At 45.4% G+C, this 13,659-nt stretch overlaps 1 protein-coding gene across 1 annotated transcript in view; it reads left to right on the forward strand.

Annotated features, from left to right (window-relative positions):
- TTC39C (tetratricopeptide repeat domain 39C) overlaps positions 1 to 13,659 on the forward strand; it is a 111,980-nt gene that overhangs the window by 47,750 nt on the left and 50,571 nt on the right. Inside the window, exons 2-4 of the mRNA XM_062201479.1 lie at positions 3,095 to 3,143; positions 4,938 to 5,066; positions 7,158 to 7,272. Coding sequence (XP_062057463.1) covers positions 3,095 to 3,143; positions 4,938 to 5,066; positions 7,158 to 7,272 — 293 coding nt within the window. The remainder of the gene's footprint in view (positions 1 to 3,094; positions 3,144 to 4,937; positions 5,067 to 7,157; positions 7,273 to 13,659) is intronic.

Raw genomic sequence — 13,659 nt, forward strand, 5'->3', positions numbered from 1 at the left:
AAGCGGCTGATGCTGCTTTTTTCTGCTAATTGGACCGAGGCAGCCCCGGCGGTCCCCTGGGGCTGTGGTTTTCGAAAGTGCATGGGTCAGAGGAGACGAGCCTCCATTAAGAGCTGCCGGGGTGAATTCATGCAGCCTTTCTCTGCCCTTCAGATCTGACGCGGATGGCGGCTGCGGGCTGACTGATGTTCAGGAGGACCCAGATTTCTTTTGTAAACCACAAAGGACCAAACCTTCCACGCATTTGGAGAGGAGGAAAGTCATTTTGTGGGAATTCTTCTAAGAACGCAACATTATACAAATATAGCACATTTTCAGGAAAATCAAAGAAAGTCTTTAAAAATTCCAGCCATTCGCCACTTTGGTAACGTGGGCATTTGTAGATTTAGTTACAGGAGTGATTAATGTCCATTATCTAATGGAGAACTATTCCTTTGAGAATAAAATGTATGATTTCCCTTCTCCTATATTTTAGAGAACAAAATCACCCGTCTAATTTTTTTAAGATTTATTTTATTTATTTGAAAGAGTTACAGAGAGAGGTAGAGACAGAGAGAGACACCTTCCATTTAGGGTTCACTCTAGGGTTCCATGTAGGGTTCACTCCCTGAATGGCTGCAATAGCTGGAGCTGAGCCTATCTGAAGGCAGGAGCCAGGAGTTTCTTCCGGATCTCCCACGTGGGTGTAGGGGCTCATGGATTTAGGCCATGCTCTGCTGCTTTCCCAAGCACTTCAGCAGGGAGCTCAATTGGAAGTGGAGCAGCTGGGACTCGAACCGGTGATATCTGCTGTTCACTCTCCAAATGGCTGCAATGGCCATGGGTTGGCCAGACCAAAGCCAGGAACCAGAGGCTTCTTCCACGTCTCCTTTGTGGGTGGCACGGGCCCATGCACTTGAGCCATCCTCTGCTGCTGTCTCAGGTCATTAGCAGAGAGCTGGATGGAAAGTAGAGCAGCCAAGACTCGAACTGGCATCCATGTGCGATGCTGGCATGGTCACAGGCAGTGGTTTAACCTGCTGCACCACAACGCCAGCCCCCATCAGACTAATTTTTAATATCCTGGAGAAACTTTAAAAGAAATGTTTCCATGGCAGTGTTGCATAGATACTGATTCCTCATGTTCTCAACAGGTTTTGTACCTTTGAGTGAGTCATTCCTATAGAGAGACAAATTTAGAGCTTTTTGTTACTTGGGTTTCATTTCAAGCTGCAAACTATGAGAGTGACCTTCAGAATCTATCAAAGGATATCAGACGTCACCTTATCTTTGGGAGAAGGCTGTTAATGTGTTGTGTAGCTTTTTATTATGTAAAACTTCATACCTCTTCCAAAGCACATAGAAAAGCTCAGTGAATTTCGATGGTCTTTCACCAGCCTCAGTTATGATGGAGTCATGAGCAACCTCATTTTGTCTGTGCTCCTGCCCACTTTTTATCTTTTGCTAGAAATTATTTTGAAACAGATCCCAGTTATCATATCATTTCATCTCAAATCCTTTCATACACAACTCTGAAAAATAGATTCCTTTGAAATAACACAGTACCAGTGCTACATCTTAAAAAAATTAATACTACTTCATTAATGTCAGTGATCATCTTCCTCTTTTTAATTTCTCCCTGTTTTTCATAAGGAAGAACTCACATACAGGAAAGAACTTTTACATATGGAAATGGCAGTGTCATTACCTCCCTGCTAGAGTTAGAAAATGTTTCTAGCACTCCTGAGCCCCCTTGGGGTCCTTCTTGGTTGATATTCCCCCGCAGGTCACTGTAGCTTTGATTTCAGTCACCATCAGTGGTCATGACTGTGATTTTGAACTTCATATGAAGGGAATTATTTAGCATAAACATATATGCATGGAGGTCAAAAAAATTTTTAAGGTTTATTTGTTGATTTGAAAGCAGAGTTGCAGAGAGAGAGAGAGAGAGAAAGAGAGAGAAAGAGTTATCTTCCATCTGCTGGTTCACTCCCCAAATAACTACAGCTGCTGGGGCTGGCTAGGCTGGTCCAAAGCCAGGAGCCAGGAGCTTCTTCCAGGTCTCCCATGTGGATGCAGGAGCCCAAGCACTTGGGCCATTCCCCGCTGCCTTCCTAGGTCATAGCAGAGAGCTGGATCAGAAGTGAAGCAGCCGAGACTTGAACGGGTGCCCATATGGGATGTCAGTGTCTTAGGCAATGGCTTTATTCACTATACCACATGCTGGCCCCCAAAATTTTTTACACCAAAAATGAACTTTTCTTTTCATTACATTCTCCACGAACGTTTTGAAGTACCTTTGTATTCCCTTGTGTCTGGCTTCTTTCACTTAGCATTATGTCTATGAGATTAACTCATGTTATTTCAATTAGCAGTGATTTTTCATAGCTCTGAGCTGTTCCATTGAATGAATATTGTGCAGTTAATGCAATCCATTCTACTGTTGATGGGCATTTGAATGATTTCCAGTTTGAGGCTATTAGTAATAACACTGCTATCAATATGCTATTATAACGTATGTAATTATTAAATACTACTATACCGTACATGTTGTATGCAGGGTAGCGTGATCATTAAGTTCTGTAGCTATATACCTAGGAATGAGACAAAGAGATCTTCTCTCTGCTTGTTCACTCTCTTGGCGCCATCTTAAATGTTCCTGGATGGATAAGTGAATTTGTGAACCTCGCTCAGGGGTAAAACCCTTTGGTCTTCTCTAGAAATAATACTGATTTTATGTGTAGAGAGTTTGAGCAAGTCTTACATTTTAAAACATGCATAGCAACCATCAAAGTGCAGATGTCACTTTGGGTCTACCATCTATATTTTCTATGCCAACTCTTTAACAGCCACACTTTAAAAGCTTGCTTAAAATAGTCTCTATTATAATTTGATATTGTGGTCCACTTACTTGGAATAAGCAGGGATAGAGTCTGTCCCGGCAGACAGAGCTGTGAACCATCTTGGGTCTCTTTAACTTTAGGGGGTCAATGTAATCTGATGACCTTCATTTCTTCCATCCAATTAATAGGATTATATTGTGATCCTGAGATATCCCATGCTTTTAAATTGCAAAACATATAGTAAAAATAATTTTGTTCTGTTTTATTTACAGAAATCACAGCCCGTTAATGAGTTTTGGAGCCAGCTTTGTCAGTTTTTTGGTAAGTTGCTATCGGAAGATTTTTGGGCATGAAGCAAACATATAAAGTAGTGTCTGTTAGCGGCTGTCAGCTCTATAGCTATGCAATTGTAGACAGTTTTCCAGGGCTTAAAACTGATAGATTTTTTCCCAGTAGCTAGTACCAATCAGATAACTTCTCTTCCCTAATTTTAAAACTAAAATCTTAAATCTTACTTCTAGAATATTATATTCTCCCAACCAAAATTGTTTTTTGGATAAATGTGATTGAAAATACTTGAAAAATTAAAGCTGTATTAGGAAGGGGGAAATGGTCTGACTTTGGGTCACAAAGGTTTGCCCTGAAATTGGGTCAGTGTGGATTTTCTAGAAGGTAGAGCATAGTTAGTTGGTTAGTGTTGCATTTCCAAATACTCACATTTGAGAATCAAGGGAATGAGTTGCAGTAGAGGTTTTAAAGTAAATGGGGCAATGAGGAAGATTGGCTGGTTTCATTTTTTAGAAATATTCATCACACATTGTTTTCAAACACATAATTTTAAAAGAATATCAGATTGTATAAAACCAGGGTGGTGGGGGGAAGGCATGAGTGGAGACAAAGAGATAAAGCATTTAGATTTGAGATTCAGAAAAATGGCAGTGAACGGGCAAATGCTGCCCAGCCTGTTGGTACCGGCCTCAGAGGCATCAGACCAGCCTCCCTCGAGAGGGGGCTTTATTCCAGCCATTGATTTCCTCGTGTCACCAGCGAAGACAACTTCCTTACAGCCTACCCTTGTAAGTTTCTTGCCTCAAGGAACACAGTAGACACTAGAACCCAAGTGACTACAGGGGCAGCAAGGGGCATGGAAACCAGGGGTCTCAGCTGAGTCCAATTGTGGGTGGGTGGGTGGGGGGGTGCCAGGGAGGAGCAGGTCCATAGCAGAGGGGAGCTTCCAGCAGCTTGAGGGGACAGGTGGAAAGAAGCGTATGACCGTAAGGCCTGGGCACGTATGACCATGGCCTGGTTTGACTAGAAGGGAAAAGTGGGTTAGAGTCAGCTGAGGAGGCCTAGCATAGCCAGGGAGGGCTGGCTGCCAGAACAGAGAATGGACAGCCAGAGCCAGTGAGCTCACCAGGGGCCTTCCAGCACCCAGGCACCCTGCAGCTGCTCCATCTGAGCCCTGCAGCCCACCTACCTCCGGAACAGGGTAGAGGGCATGAGTGTTGGGCAGACCTTTGGTAGACTATCCCCACCTGGGCCAAGGGGACCCGATTTGAATCCACATGCATTAGGCACCCAGAGACATGCTGTCCATAGGCTCTTTGACCGGGGACAATACAAAATGAACTCCTTGTAAGTGAGCCTGCTAGGACTGCTGTCCCCGGCAAGACTCATGATTTTCAGGGAGCGTGTCCTAGTTGTTGCCTCATTGGCATTTTTGGGCAGAGCGATAGACCAGGGGTGTGGGCGGGATGAACTGTTGAATGAGATGCTGTTATGAAAACTGAATTGAGCAGACCAATCAGAAAATATATAGAATTTGCGTTATTGTGTTTATGAACAACAATAACACAATTTAGGACAATAAGGGAGGGCATGGACCTTCGTTACCATGTATCTTGTCCTGCTGGTGTAGAAGAGTGGTATTCTTACTTCATCCCAAGATTATGGCTTCTTTAAGTGCTTAGGCTATGCTGCAACACTTTGAGTCTTATACTTGGAACAAATGATGTAAGTGTTTTTCTCTTTCTAGTTTGGAATTTTGTTGTAATGAATTGGCCTAAATCTTTAGACACTCAGTGACTCACTCATTCTTTCTTTATTTCTTGGAAGAATGCCATGATGACATTTGAGGAAGAAAAAATGCAGTTGGCGTGTGATGACTTAAAAACTACAGAAAAGCTGTGTGAAAGTGAAGAGGCTGGAGTGATTGAAACAATCAAGAATAAAATTAAAAAGAATGTAAGTCCCACAGCTTCAGGGTGTGCACTGTGTGCCACTGACTTAGAACATCACTCATTCACTTGGGTTTTGGTATTTAGAACTCGACTGAAAAACATGGTAAATCCTTGGAATTTACTATGGTTTTTGGTTGTGTAAAATGTGTCTGTTAAAGCATTAGAAGCTCCTTTCAGTCCTAGAGCCATTTAGTTCTTCTGTTGCCTTAGAATCATGCTCCTCCATGAGTTGAGCATCCAGCGTCGTAGTTACGACGCTGCTTGGGATGCCTGCATCAAGATCCGGGCTCTGAAGAGGCGCCCTCCCACCCCAGGAGTTCCTGGGGTCTCACGTGTCACACGTGTGACGGAGAAGCCACTCTGCTGGTTCTTGTCTTGAGCTGCCCTGTCTTTGCTGCCCCTCCGTACCAGCCGCTACCCACAACCATAGGAGGGGCCTCACCTTTGCTCTTGCTCATGGTGCCCACCCATGGGCCATGGGGACTGTCCCCAGGAGCAGCAGGATGTCCCAGAGTTCCCCTTGCTTCCTCCCTCTCCATCTCAGTGACCCAATCCTGCAGAGTCTCTTTCTTAAGTATCTCTTGAGGTCCTCGGCTTCCCTCCACCCTCATGGCCATCTCTTCAGGCCAGGCAGCGTCCCCCTTGCCTGAGCAGACTGGCATCTCTGCCTCCTGTCTCACTCACTGTGGCCTAAGCCGTTCTCTCTATAGGCCAGCACTAAAATGCAAATAATTGCTCCTGTGGTTTTCGGTTCCCCACCTCCTCTAGCCGTTGTCATTGCCATGAAGTCCAAACCCTTGATGTGGCGGACTTGCCTCTGCCTGGAACATTCTCCTCCTTGACCTGCTTCTCACTTGTTCTTTTGTTTCATCTTTCCCCAAGACTCTTGCCCAGGGTTCCAAGTCCTGATGAACAGGCCTCCGGCAGGTTCCTGTGTGCTTTGTACTCTACCCTTCAGAGCACTTACACGTTACGTTGGTAATGAGGCCTCCAGCCCTCATTAGACCGGGAGCTTATTGACATGTGCAACCTTGGTATCTAGTACTATGCCTAGCACAGGTGTTAATAATTAACATTTGTAATGGGTCTCGGAGTTTAGAAAGTGTTTTCTTATACAAGGACAGGATCTCATTAGCCCTTCAGACAGCCTGCACAGAAGATGTTAATAGAAAGAAACAGAAGCATCAATAGATTGACATTTTCCCAAGCCAACCAAGTAATGTGTGGTGAGGCTAGATTTAGAAGAACAATGACCATTTTAGCATAAAATCTGGAAGAACAGAAGCAAATCATTATGTTATGAGTATGATGCACGCAATTTATATATATTTCTATATGCAAAAATCCTAGCAGTTCCTACCTCCTTGTGAAAGCACATGAAAGCTAGTTAGCTGATTGTATTCAAGTTCACTCTGTATTGCGGATTCAGAGTACACTATTGCAGTGTGATATTTCTTCCTTTTGTCCATATTCTGATAAAACCTAACATTTTGCAAAAAGTGATTTGGCTATTTGCTTGTTTTTATTTATACAGCTGAAGTTGTCAGCACAAGTTGTGGTCCATGCAAAGTTGTGATTTTTGATGATGGGGTGTTTGCTCCTTCACAGAAGGGCGGTCAGTTTCTGACCTTCACATCTCAGTTGCATGCACCGAAAGATGCACCCTCGAATCAGTCTCCCATGAGGAGCAATGGCTGCTAAATGACCTTGCAGGGTGCCTGCTGTGGGGGAGACATAGTACCACTGGTGGTTTTTATCTTGAATAAGAATTCACATTGGTTTTCTTTATAAAGGTGAAACTCTGAAATTTTGTGTGGATTTTCATGTTTCCCATAAATTGCATTGTCATCATTCAGAATCGTTGTCCTGGAGTTAGACTCCTCCTCTGCATTCTATGAGCTCTGTTACCAAAGCACAGCTAACCCCGGGGGGAATGGTTACCGAGTTGTACTCGAACTTGATCTTGGCTGTGAGTGGCTGCCATGTTTCACAATTCCTAGGAGCGATGATTTCGTACAAGAGACTAATGGTTGTCTGGAGGGGATATTGTTGTTGTGCAGGATTTATGAGTGTGTACTTGCTTTCCACCAAACAGGTTGACGTCCGAAAATCCGCCCCCTCCATGGTTGATCGGCTTCAGAGGCAAATCATCATAGCTGACTGTCAGGTGTACCTGGCTGTGCTCTCGTTTGTGAAACAAGAACTGTCAGGTACGCGCAAGTACTGCTTTCCAGGGCTCGTTCCTCAGTACACACGTAGTGACAGTCTTCTCTAGAACGCCCCGGATTCAGTCTTTGAAAACATGTGGCACCATTTTGGGGTACGATTCTGATGTATTACTCGGGAAACTGAAACTGCAAGTGCTTAATGTGTGTGTCACAGAGTGGTCTGTGTTTCTTCCTTTTGTCTCCAGATAATGCTGTCATCTTAGAGAAATTACCAGTACCTTTTCATGTGTGTCTATGTAGATACCTTTAGTCCTTCTTCTTGGTGGGAATGAAGTTGTGACTGTAGCCTTTCAAGTGAAATATGATGAATTTAAATTTAAGATTATTGGGAAAGTGTTCCTGTAGGCCTGGCTATCTTCAGTGCTTTCAACTATATTAGGAAGTCATTCAAGATCATTAAAGATTTCCTGATATAATGGAATGACCTTTAGTCGTGGGTATAAGTTAATTTCTTAATTTGCCTACCACAGTGTTTTATGAGCTTTTATGGCTTTAATTTCTTGAGTGAAATAGACTCAATTGCATCTCTGACAACTTGCGGTAAGACTGGGTCTACTGGGCCTGATCTTTAGCTTATGAGATTAGGTGTTTCTCTGCTGAGACAGCAGGAGCCTGCCACTTGGGTGGATAGAATTTTCTCAGAAAAGATGAAAATTCAAAACAGGAATCAATTAAAACTCACAGTCAGAAAAGCATTTTCTCCCAAACTTAAAATGAAGAAGTATATATTTCTGTTAAACTGTAGCATCTAGATTACCAGAGGCCAGCCCACCCCCTTCCCTCTCTCCCTCTCTCCCTCTCTCCCTCTCTCCTTCTCTCCTTCTCTCCCTCTCCCCCTTTCCTCTCTCTTCCTGCCTCTATTTCTTTTCTTTATTAAAAACGATTTTATTTATTTGAGATATAGAGTTACAGACAGTGAGACGGAGAGACGGAGAGAAAATTCTTACATCCTCTGGTTCACTCCCCAAATGGCTGCAACGGCCGGAGCTGTGCCGATCTGAAGCCAGGAGACAGATTCTTCCAGGTCTCCCATATGGGTGCAGGGGCCCAAGGACTTGGGGCATCCTCTGCTGCTTTCCCAGGCCATAGCAGAGAGCTGGATTGGAAGAGGAGCAGCCAGAACTAGAACCTTCACCCATAGGGGATGCCAATGCCACAGGCAGAGGATTAACCTACTGAGCCATGGCGCTGGCCCCTCTGCCTCTATTTCATACTTGAGGATATTTTGGTTCTGTTTGACTCAAGTCAAAAGTGGAATTCCACTTTTATTATTTTGACCTTCAAAATTTGGACTCCTTGAATTTATCATTTTAAGTGTGTTCTGTAATTTACTTTTGCTGTTTGCTTTGGTTCAGTTATTTCCCCCCCTCCTTTATTCCTTTTCTCAGAAATCTCCCAATACCATGCTTATACTGGGGAGAGTGCATAGCTCTTGTGAATTTTCTGTACTGCAACCGTGCAAAGTCCCCCAGTTGGAGCTCCACAGCAGCTCAGATAGCAAAGAGCAGCAGGGCTTACTTATCAGGAGTTCTTTGGTCTGCATAGGTGCTCTGGGTTTCTGTGATTCTTGTATTTCCTTTTCCTGAACTGTCGAGAGAGAAGGATAAAGTAAATACAGGAGCTGGCATTGCGGTGGCATCCCATATCAGGGTGCTGGTTCAAGTCTCAGCTGCTCTGCTTCAGATCCAGTTCCCTGCGAATGCTCCTGGGAAGGAAGTTAGAGATGGCCCAAGTGCTTGGGCACCTACCACCCAACTGGGAGACCCAGATAAAGTTCCAAGCTCCGGGCTTCTGCTGGCCCAGCCCCAATCTTTGTAGCATTTGGGGAGTGAACCAGCGGATGGAAGATCGCTCTGTGTCTCTCCCTCCCTCTCTCTCTGTCACTCTGCCTGTGAAATAAATCTTTAAAATAACAAAGTAAATGCAAAGTAAAATGTAAAATGTCTCAGTGCAAAAGTAAATCCGAGTTTAAAAAATGAGTGTATCTGTCTTCATTCATTCATAAATTTTTTAACTAAACATATAATCATAGAGTTTATACTGTGTGCTAAGCAGTGTGTTAGGTAAGCAAACATAGGCCATGATCCCTGCACTCATGAACTTTGGGATAATCACCTCATATGACTTATTCTTTAAATTATTCTCCTTATAAAATTACTAAGTATTATCATGGAGATTTTTAAAAAACCACAAATTACAAAAGAAAGTAAGTCGGCTGGCGCCACAGCTCAATAGACTAATCCTCCGCCTGCGGCGCCGGCACCCTGGGTTCTAGTCTCAGTCAGGGTGCCGGATTTTGTCCCAGTTGCCCCTCTTCCAGGCCAGCTCTCTGCTGTGGCCAGGGAGTGCAGTGGAGGATGGCCCAAGTGCTTGGGCCCTATACCCCATGGGAGACCAGGAGAAGCACCTGGCTTCTGGCTTTGGATCAGCGCGGTGAGCCGGCTGCAGCGCGCTGGCCGCGGCGGCCATTGGAGGGTGAACCAACGGTAAAGGAAGACCTTTCTCTCTGTCTCTCTCTCTTTCACTGTCTACTCTGCCTGTCAAAAAATAAAAAACAAAAAACAAAAAAACAAAAGAAAGTAAGTCATCTCTAATTTCACCCCATGGAGAAAGTTACTTAATAATATTAGCAATCTGTTTTTATTTTTTTAAAAGATTATTTATTGATTTGAAAGGCGGAATTACAGAAAGGCAGAGGCAGAGAGAGATCTTCCATCCGCTGGTTGACTCCCTAAATGGCCACAATGGCCGGAGCTGTGCTGATCCGAAGCCAGGAACCAGGAGCCTCTTCCAGGTCTGCTACACGGGTGCAGGGGCCCAAGCACTTGGGCCCTCTCCACTGCTTTCCCAGGCCATAGCAAAGAGCTGGATTGGAAGTGGAGCAGCTGAGACTCGAACTGGTGCCCATGTGGGATGCCGGCACTGCAGGCGGTGGCTTTACCTGCTATGCCACAGGCCGGCCCCTCTATTTTTTTTTTCCAAGATTAAATATGTGGGGCTTTGTATCCTATTTCCTGCTCTTAGATTGTATTTTCCCTATGACTCAGTTTCAAAATATAATTCTAAATAATAGAATATTAGTGTATCATGGGTGTGCCATAATCTATTTAATCAATTCTTCTTGGACAAATATTTAGATGCTCATTGTTGTACATTTTTTTGGTGACAGGAGAGCTTGCACCTGTTTTTATACTTTACCCCTAAACTGTATTTCTTTCACAAATTACCTTCATGGCCTTTGTCCATTCTTCTAATACTTTGATGTTAATTAATTAAGCTGTTTATCATAGATATTTAGCAACATTCTGGGGGACGGAGTGCAGGGAGGAGAGACCTTCTATCTGCCGGTTCACTCCCTAAACAGCCCCAACAGCTAGGGCTGGGCTAGGCCAAAGCCAGGAGCCAGGAGCTACAGCCTATTCTCCACATGGTGGCAAGGGCCCAAGTAGCCATTCTCCACTGCTTTCCCAAGTGCATTAGCAGGGAGCTGGACTGGAAGTGGAGCAGCCTTGTTTTTAATCAGCACTCATTTGGGATACTGGGGTTGCAGGTGGTGACTTCCCACAATGCTGGCCCCTGTGTGAATTTTTATTTATTTATTTATTTTTAGTGTTTTACTAAGCATTTGTTCAAACTTTTGCTTTTTGTGTTTCCAGTCCCACCGCTGGTCTTGGCTGTGTGAATTTTTTAATGCTCATTAGTTCCAGAGAGCACCTTTGTTAGCCCATTTTAATTTCTTTATAATGAACTACCACATATGTCTTAATTTCCCCATATGACTATATCTTTTTAACTGATTCTGTAAACCAAGGGTCTTACTTGTTTATTTTTTATTTGCAATGAGCTTGCATTTAGCATTAGAAAGAAGCTATCTTTACAGCCAATTTTCTGGCACTTGCCACCTCCTCTGATGATAACTTTCCCATATTTCCTTTTGGATTTGAAGTTAGTGCCAGTTCACTGCCTCTCTGTGTCTTCTTTTAGCTGTTAGGTCACTCCTCTAAATGCCCATAACAGCCAGGGCTGGGCCAGGCTGAAACCAGGAGCCCACACTCCATCTGGGTCTTTCACTGGGGGTGGCAGGCACCCGAGCACTTGAACGTTCCCCCCAGGATGCATTAGCAGGAAGTTGGATCAGAAGTTGCGCCGTGGCTTAACAGGCTAATCCTCCGCCTGCGGTGCCAGCACACCGGGTTCTAGTCCCGGTTGGGGCGCCGGACTCTATCCCGGTTGCCCCTCTTCCAGGCCAGCTCTCTGCTATGGCCCGGGAAGGCAGTGGAGGATGGCCCAAGTGCTTGGGCCCTGCACCCCATGGGAGACCAGGAGAAGCACCTGGCTCCTGGCTTCGGATCAGCGTGATGAGCCGGCCACAGCGGCCATTGGAGGGTGAACCAACGGCAAAAGGAAGACCTTTCTCTCTGTCTCTCACTATCCACTCTGCCTGTCAAAAAAAAAAAAAAAAAAAAAAAAAAAAAAAGAAGAAGAAGAAGAAGAAGTGGAGCAGCTGGCACTCAAACTTGGGATGTGGATGTCCCAAACAAGGGCTTTAACTCACGGCTCCACAATGGCCGCTCCCACTGAGCCCCTTAATGGAAGGATCGGCCTTATTTATCTTTGATTCAGCTAGAACAATATCAGAAGTATAGTACATGTGCAAGAAATATTGCACTGAATGAAAAGAAATTATTTGAAACATTTTTTACTTACATAATTACAAAGTTATAAAAATAGTTCTCTTAAAAAAAACTTTTATAGACTCATTTGTTTTACTTTGCCGTCCTATCTTCCCGCATTTTTTTCAGGGTCTGTAGACTTAGGACACTAATCACTTAGAGTGGGTGGCATGCTTGTGGCTTTCCTTGGGATCCTATGGAAGGCTTGCACGTCATTGGTGAGAACATTGATCCGCTGCTGTAGAACCAGAGCACAACAGTGGTACTGGGAGTTCCCCCGGGGCTGCCTCCAAGCCCAGCCATTGGCTGGGAGGAGTCACAAGCCTCAGTGTCCATTCACGCTATGGCTATGATTGATTACAACAAAAGCACGGGGAAAAGGCACACGGGGCGACATCCAGGCAAGGCCACAGGCACAGCTTTCAAGGGGCTGCTCTCAGGGGAGTCCCACAGCAGCCACTTGGGACAACGTAAATGAAGTGTTAGCAATGAGGGATCTCCTTAGAGACCTAGAGTCCAGAGTTTTTGTAGGGGGGTGGGGAGAGATCTGATGACGTGGGTCCCCATTGCCTTGCCCATACCCAGCTGCCAGACCCCCAGAGGGCAAGCCAGCTGCAGTGTAATTCATGTGGTCATAGAAGCGGTTTAGGTGTACACAGTTCTTGGAATTGTAAGAATCAAGTACCCCACTCCCCCCCGCCTTCCCCAGCCAAGGGCTGGACTAGCGAGCAGGCCGAGCTGTGGGCACTGTGCCCTGCACACGCTGTGTGTTATTCCATCTGCGGACTAGGCTTCCATCAATCAGATTTCCTTTCAGATGAGACAGTTTCTGAAATTGAAACACTTTTTTTTGCAACCTTTTTTTCCGGCGGTGGGAAAGGCCCCAGGAGGGCTGAGCAGTTGGCGTCACCTCTCTGTGAGCAGAGAAAGCAGAACAGCGCTACTGGGAGACGTCCACTTCCTGTGGCTGTAAGGGAAGCTTGTTTGGTGAGGAATTCCCTATGGAAAACCCTCTGCTTGGGGCTGTGCTCGTGATGCACTGAGATGGGTGCGAGGAAACAGAACCGTTCACAGAGGAGAGGTGCACAACGCCCTCCCGAGGCCGTGCTGGGGAGAGGCCCTCGGGGCCCGGAAGGTGGTTCTTCCCCATCCTGCTTGTTAACCTTGACGTCTTCTCTGTGGGGCTGGTTCTCAAGAGAAAAGTCAGCCTGCTGGGAACCAGCAGAAGCGGCTCTGAAAAATGGCAGCTTTCCACCTGTTGGTGCAGAGTCTCGCCTTTGCCCCCCTCTCCACCAGATCCTGCAGGCTGGGGCAGCAGGCGAGGGAATGCCTGTGCCCCAGGCCGAGTAAGGCCGTCCCGGGAAGGAGTGGCCAGGCTGCACAGGTGACCTGAGACCCGGGTGTTTCTGCCCTTTCCGTGAGTGAACGGCATCTCTTGCTCATTTACTGCCCTCTGTTTACCCAGTAAACGCGAATCCTTTTGTTTGCTGGCTTTATTTTTTGGCAAGACGTCGTGCTTAGGGCTTGTGTATAAATTTAGTGTTGAACTAGACTGCGAGTTCGCTCTTGAGGGGGAACACAACACGGGGTAGACAGAGCCGGGGTTACAGAAGAGGTTTATCAGGATAGCACTGTAGTAGTTCAGAGAGGTCGTGGAGGAGTCCCTGGAACCCATGGGGACACGTTGGATTCAGGC

Source organism: Lepus europaeus, chromosome 9, assembly GCF_033115175.1.
Source record: "Lepus europaeus isolate LE1 chromosome 9, mLepTim1.pri, whole genome shotgun sequence".
In the NCBI taxonomy this organism is placed as follows: domain Eukaryota; kingdom Metazoa; phylum Chordata; class Mammalia; order Lagomorpha; family Leporidae; genus Lepus; species Lepus europaeus.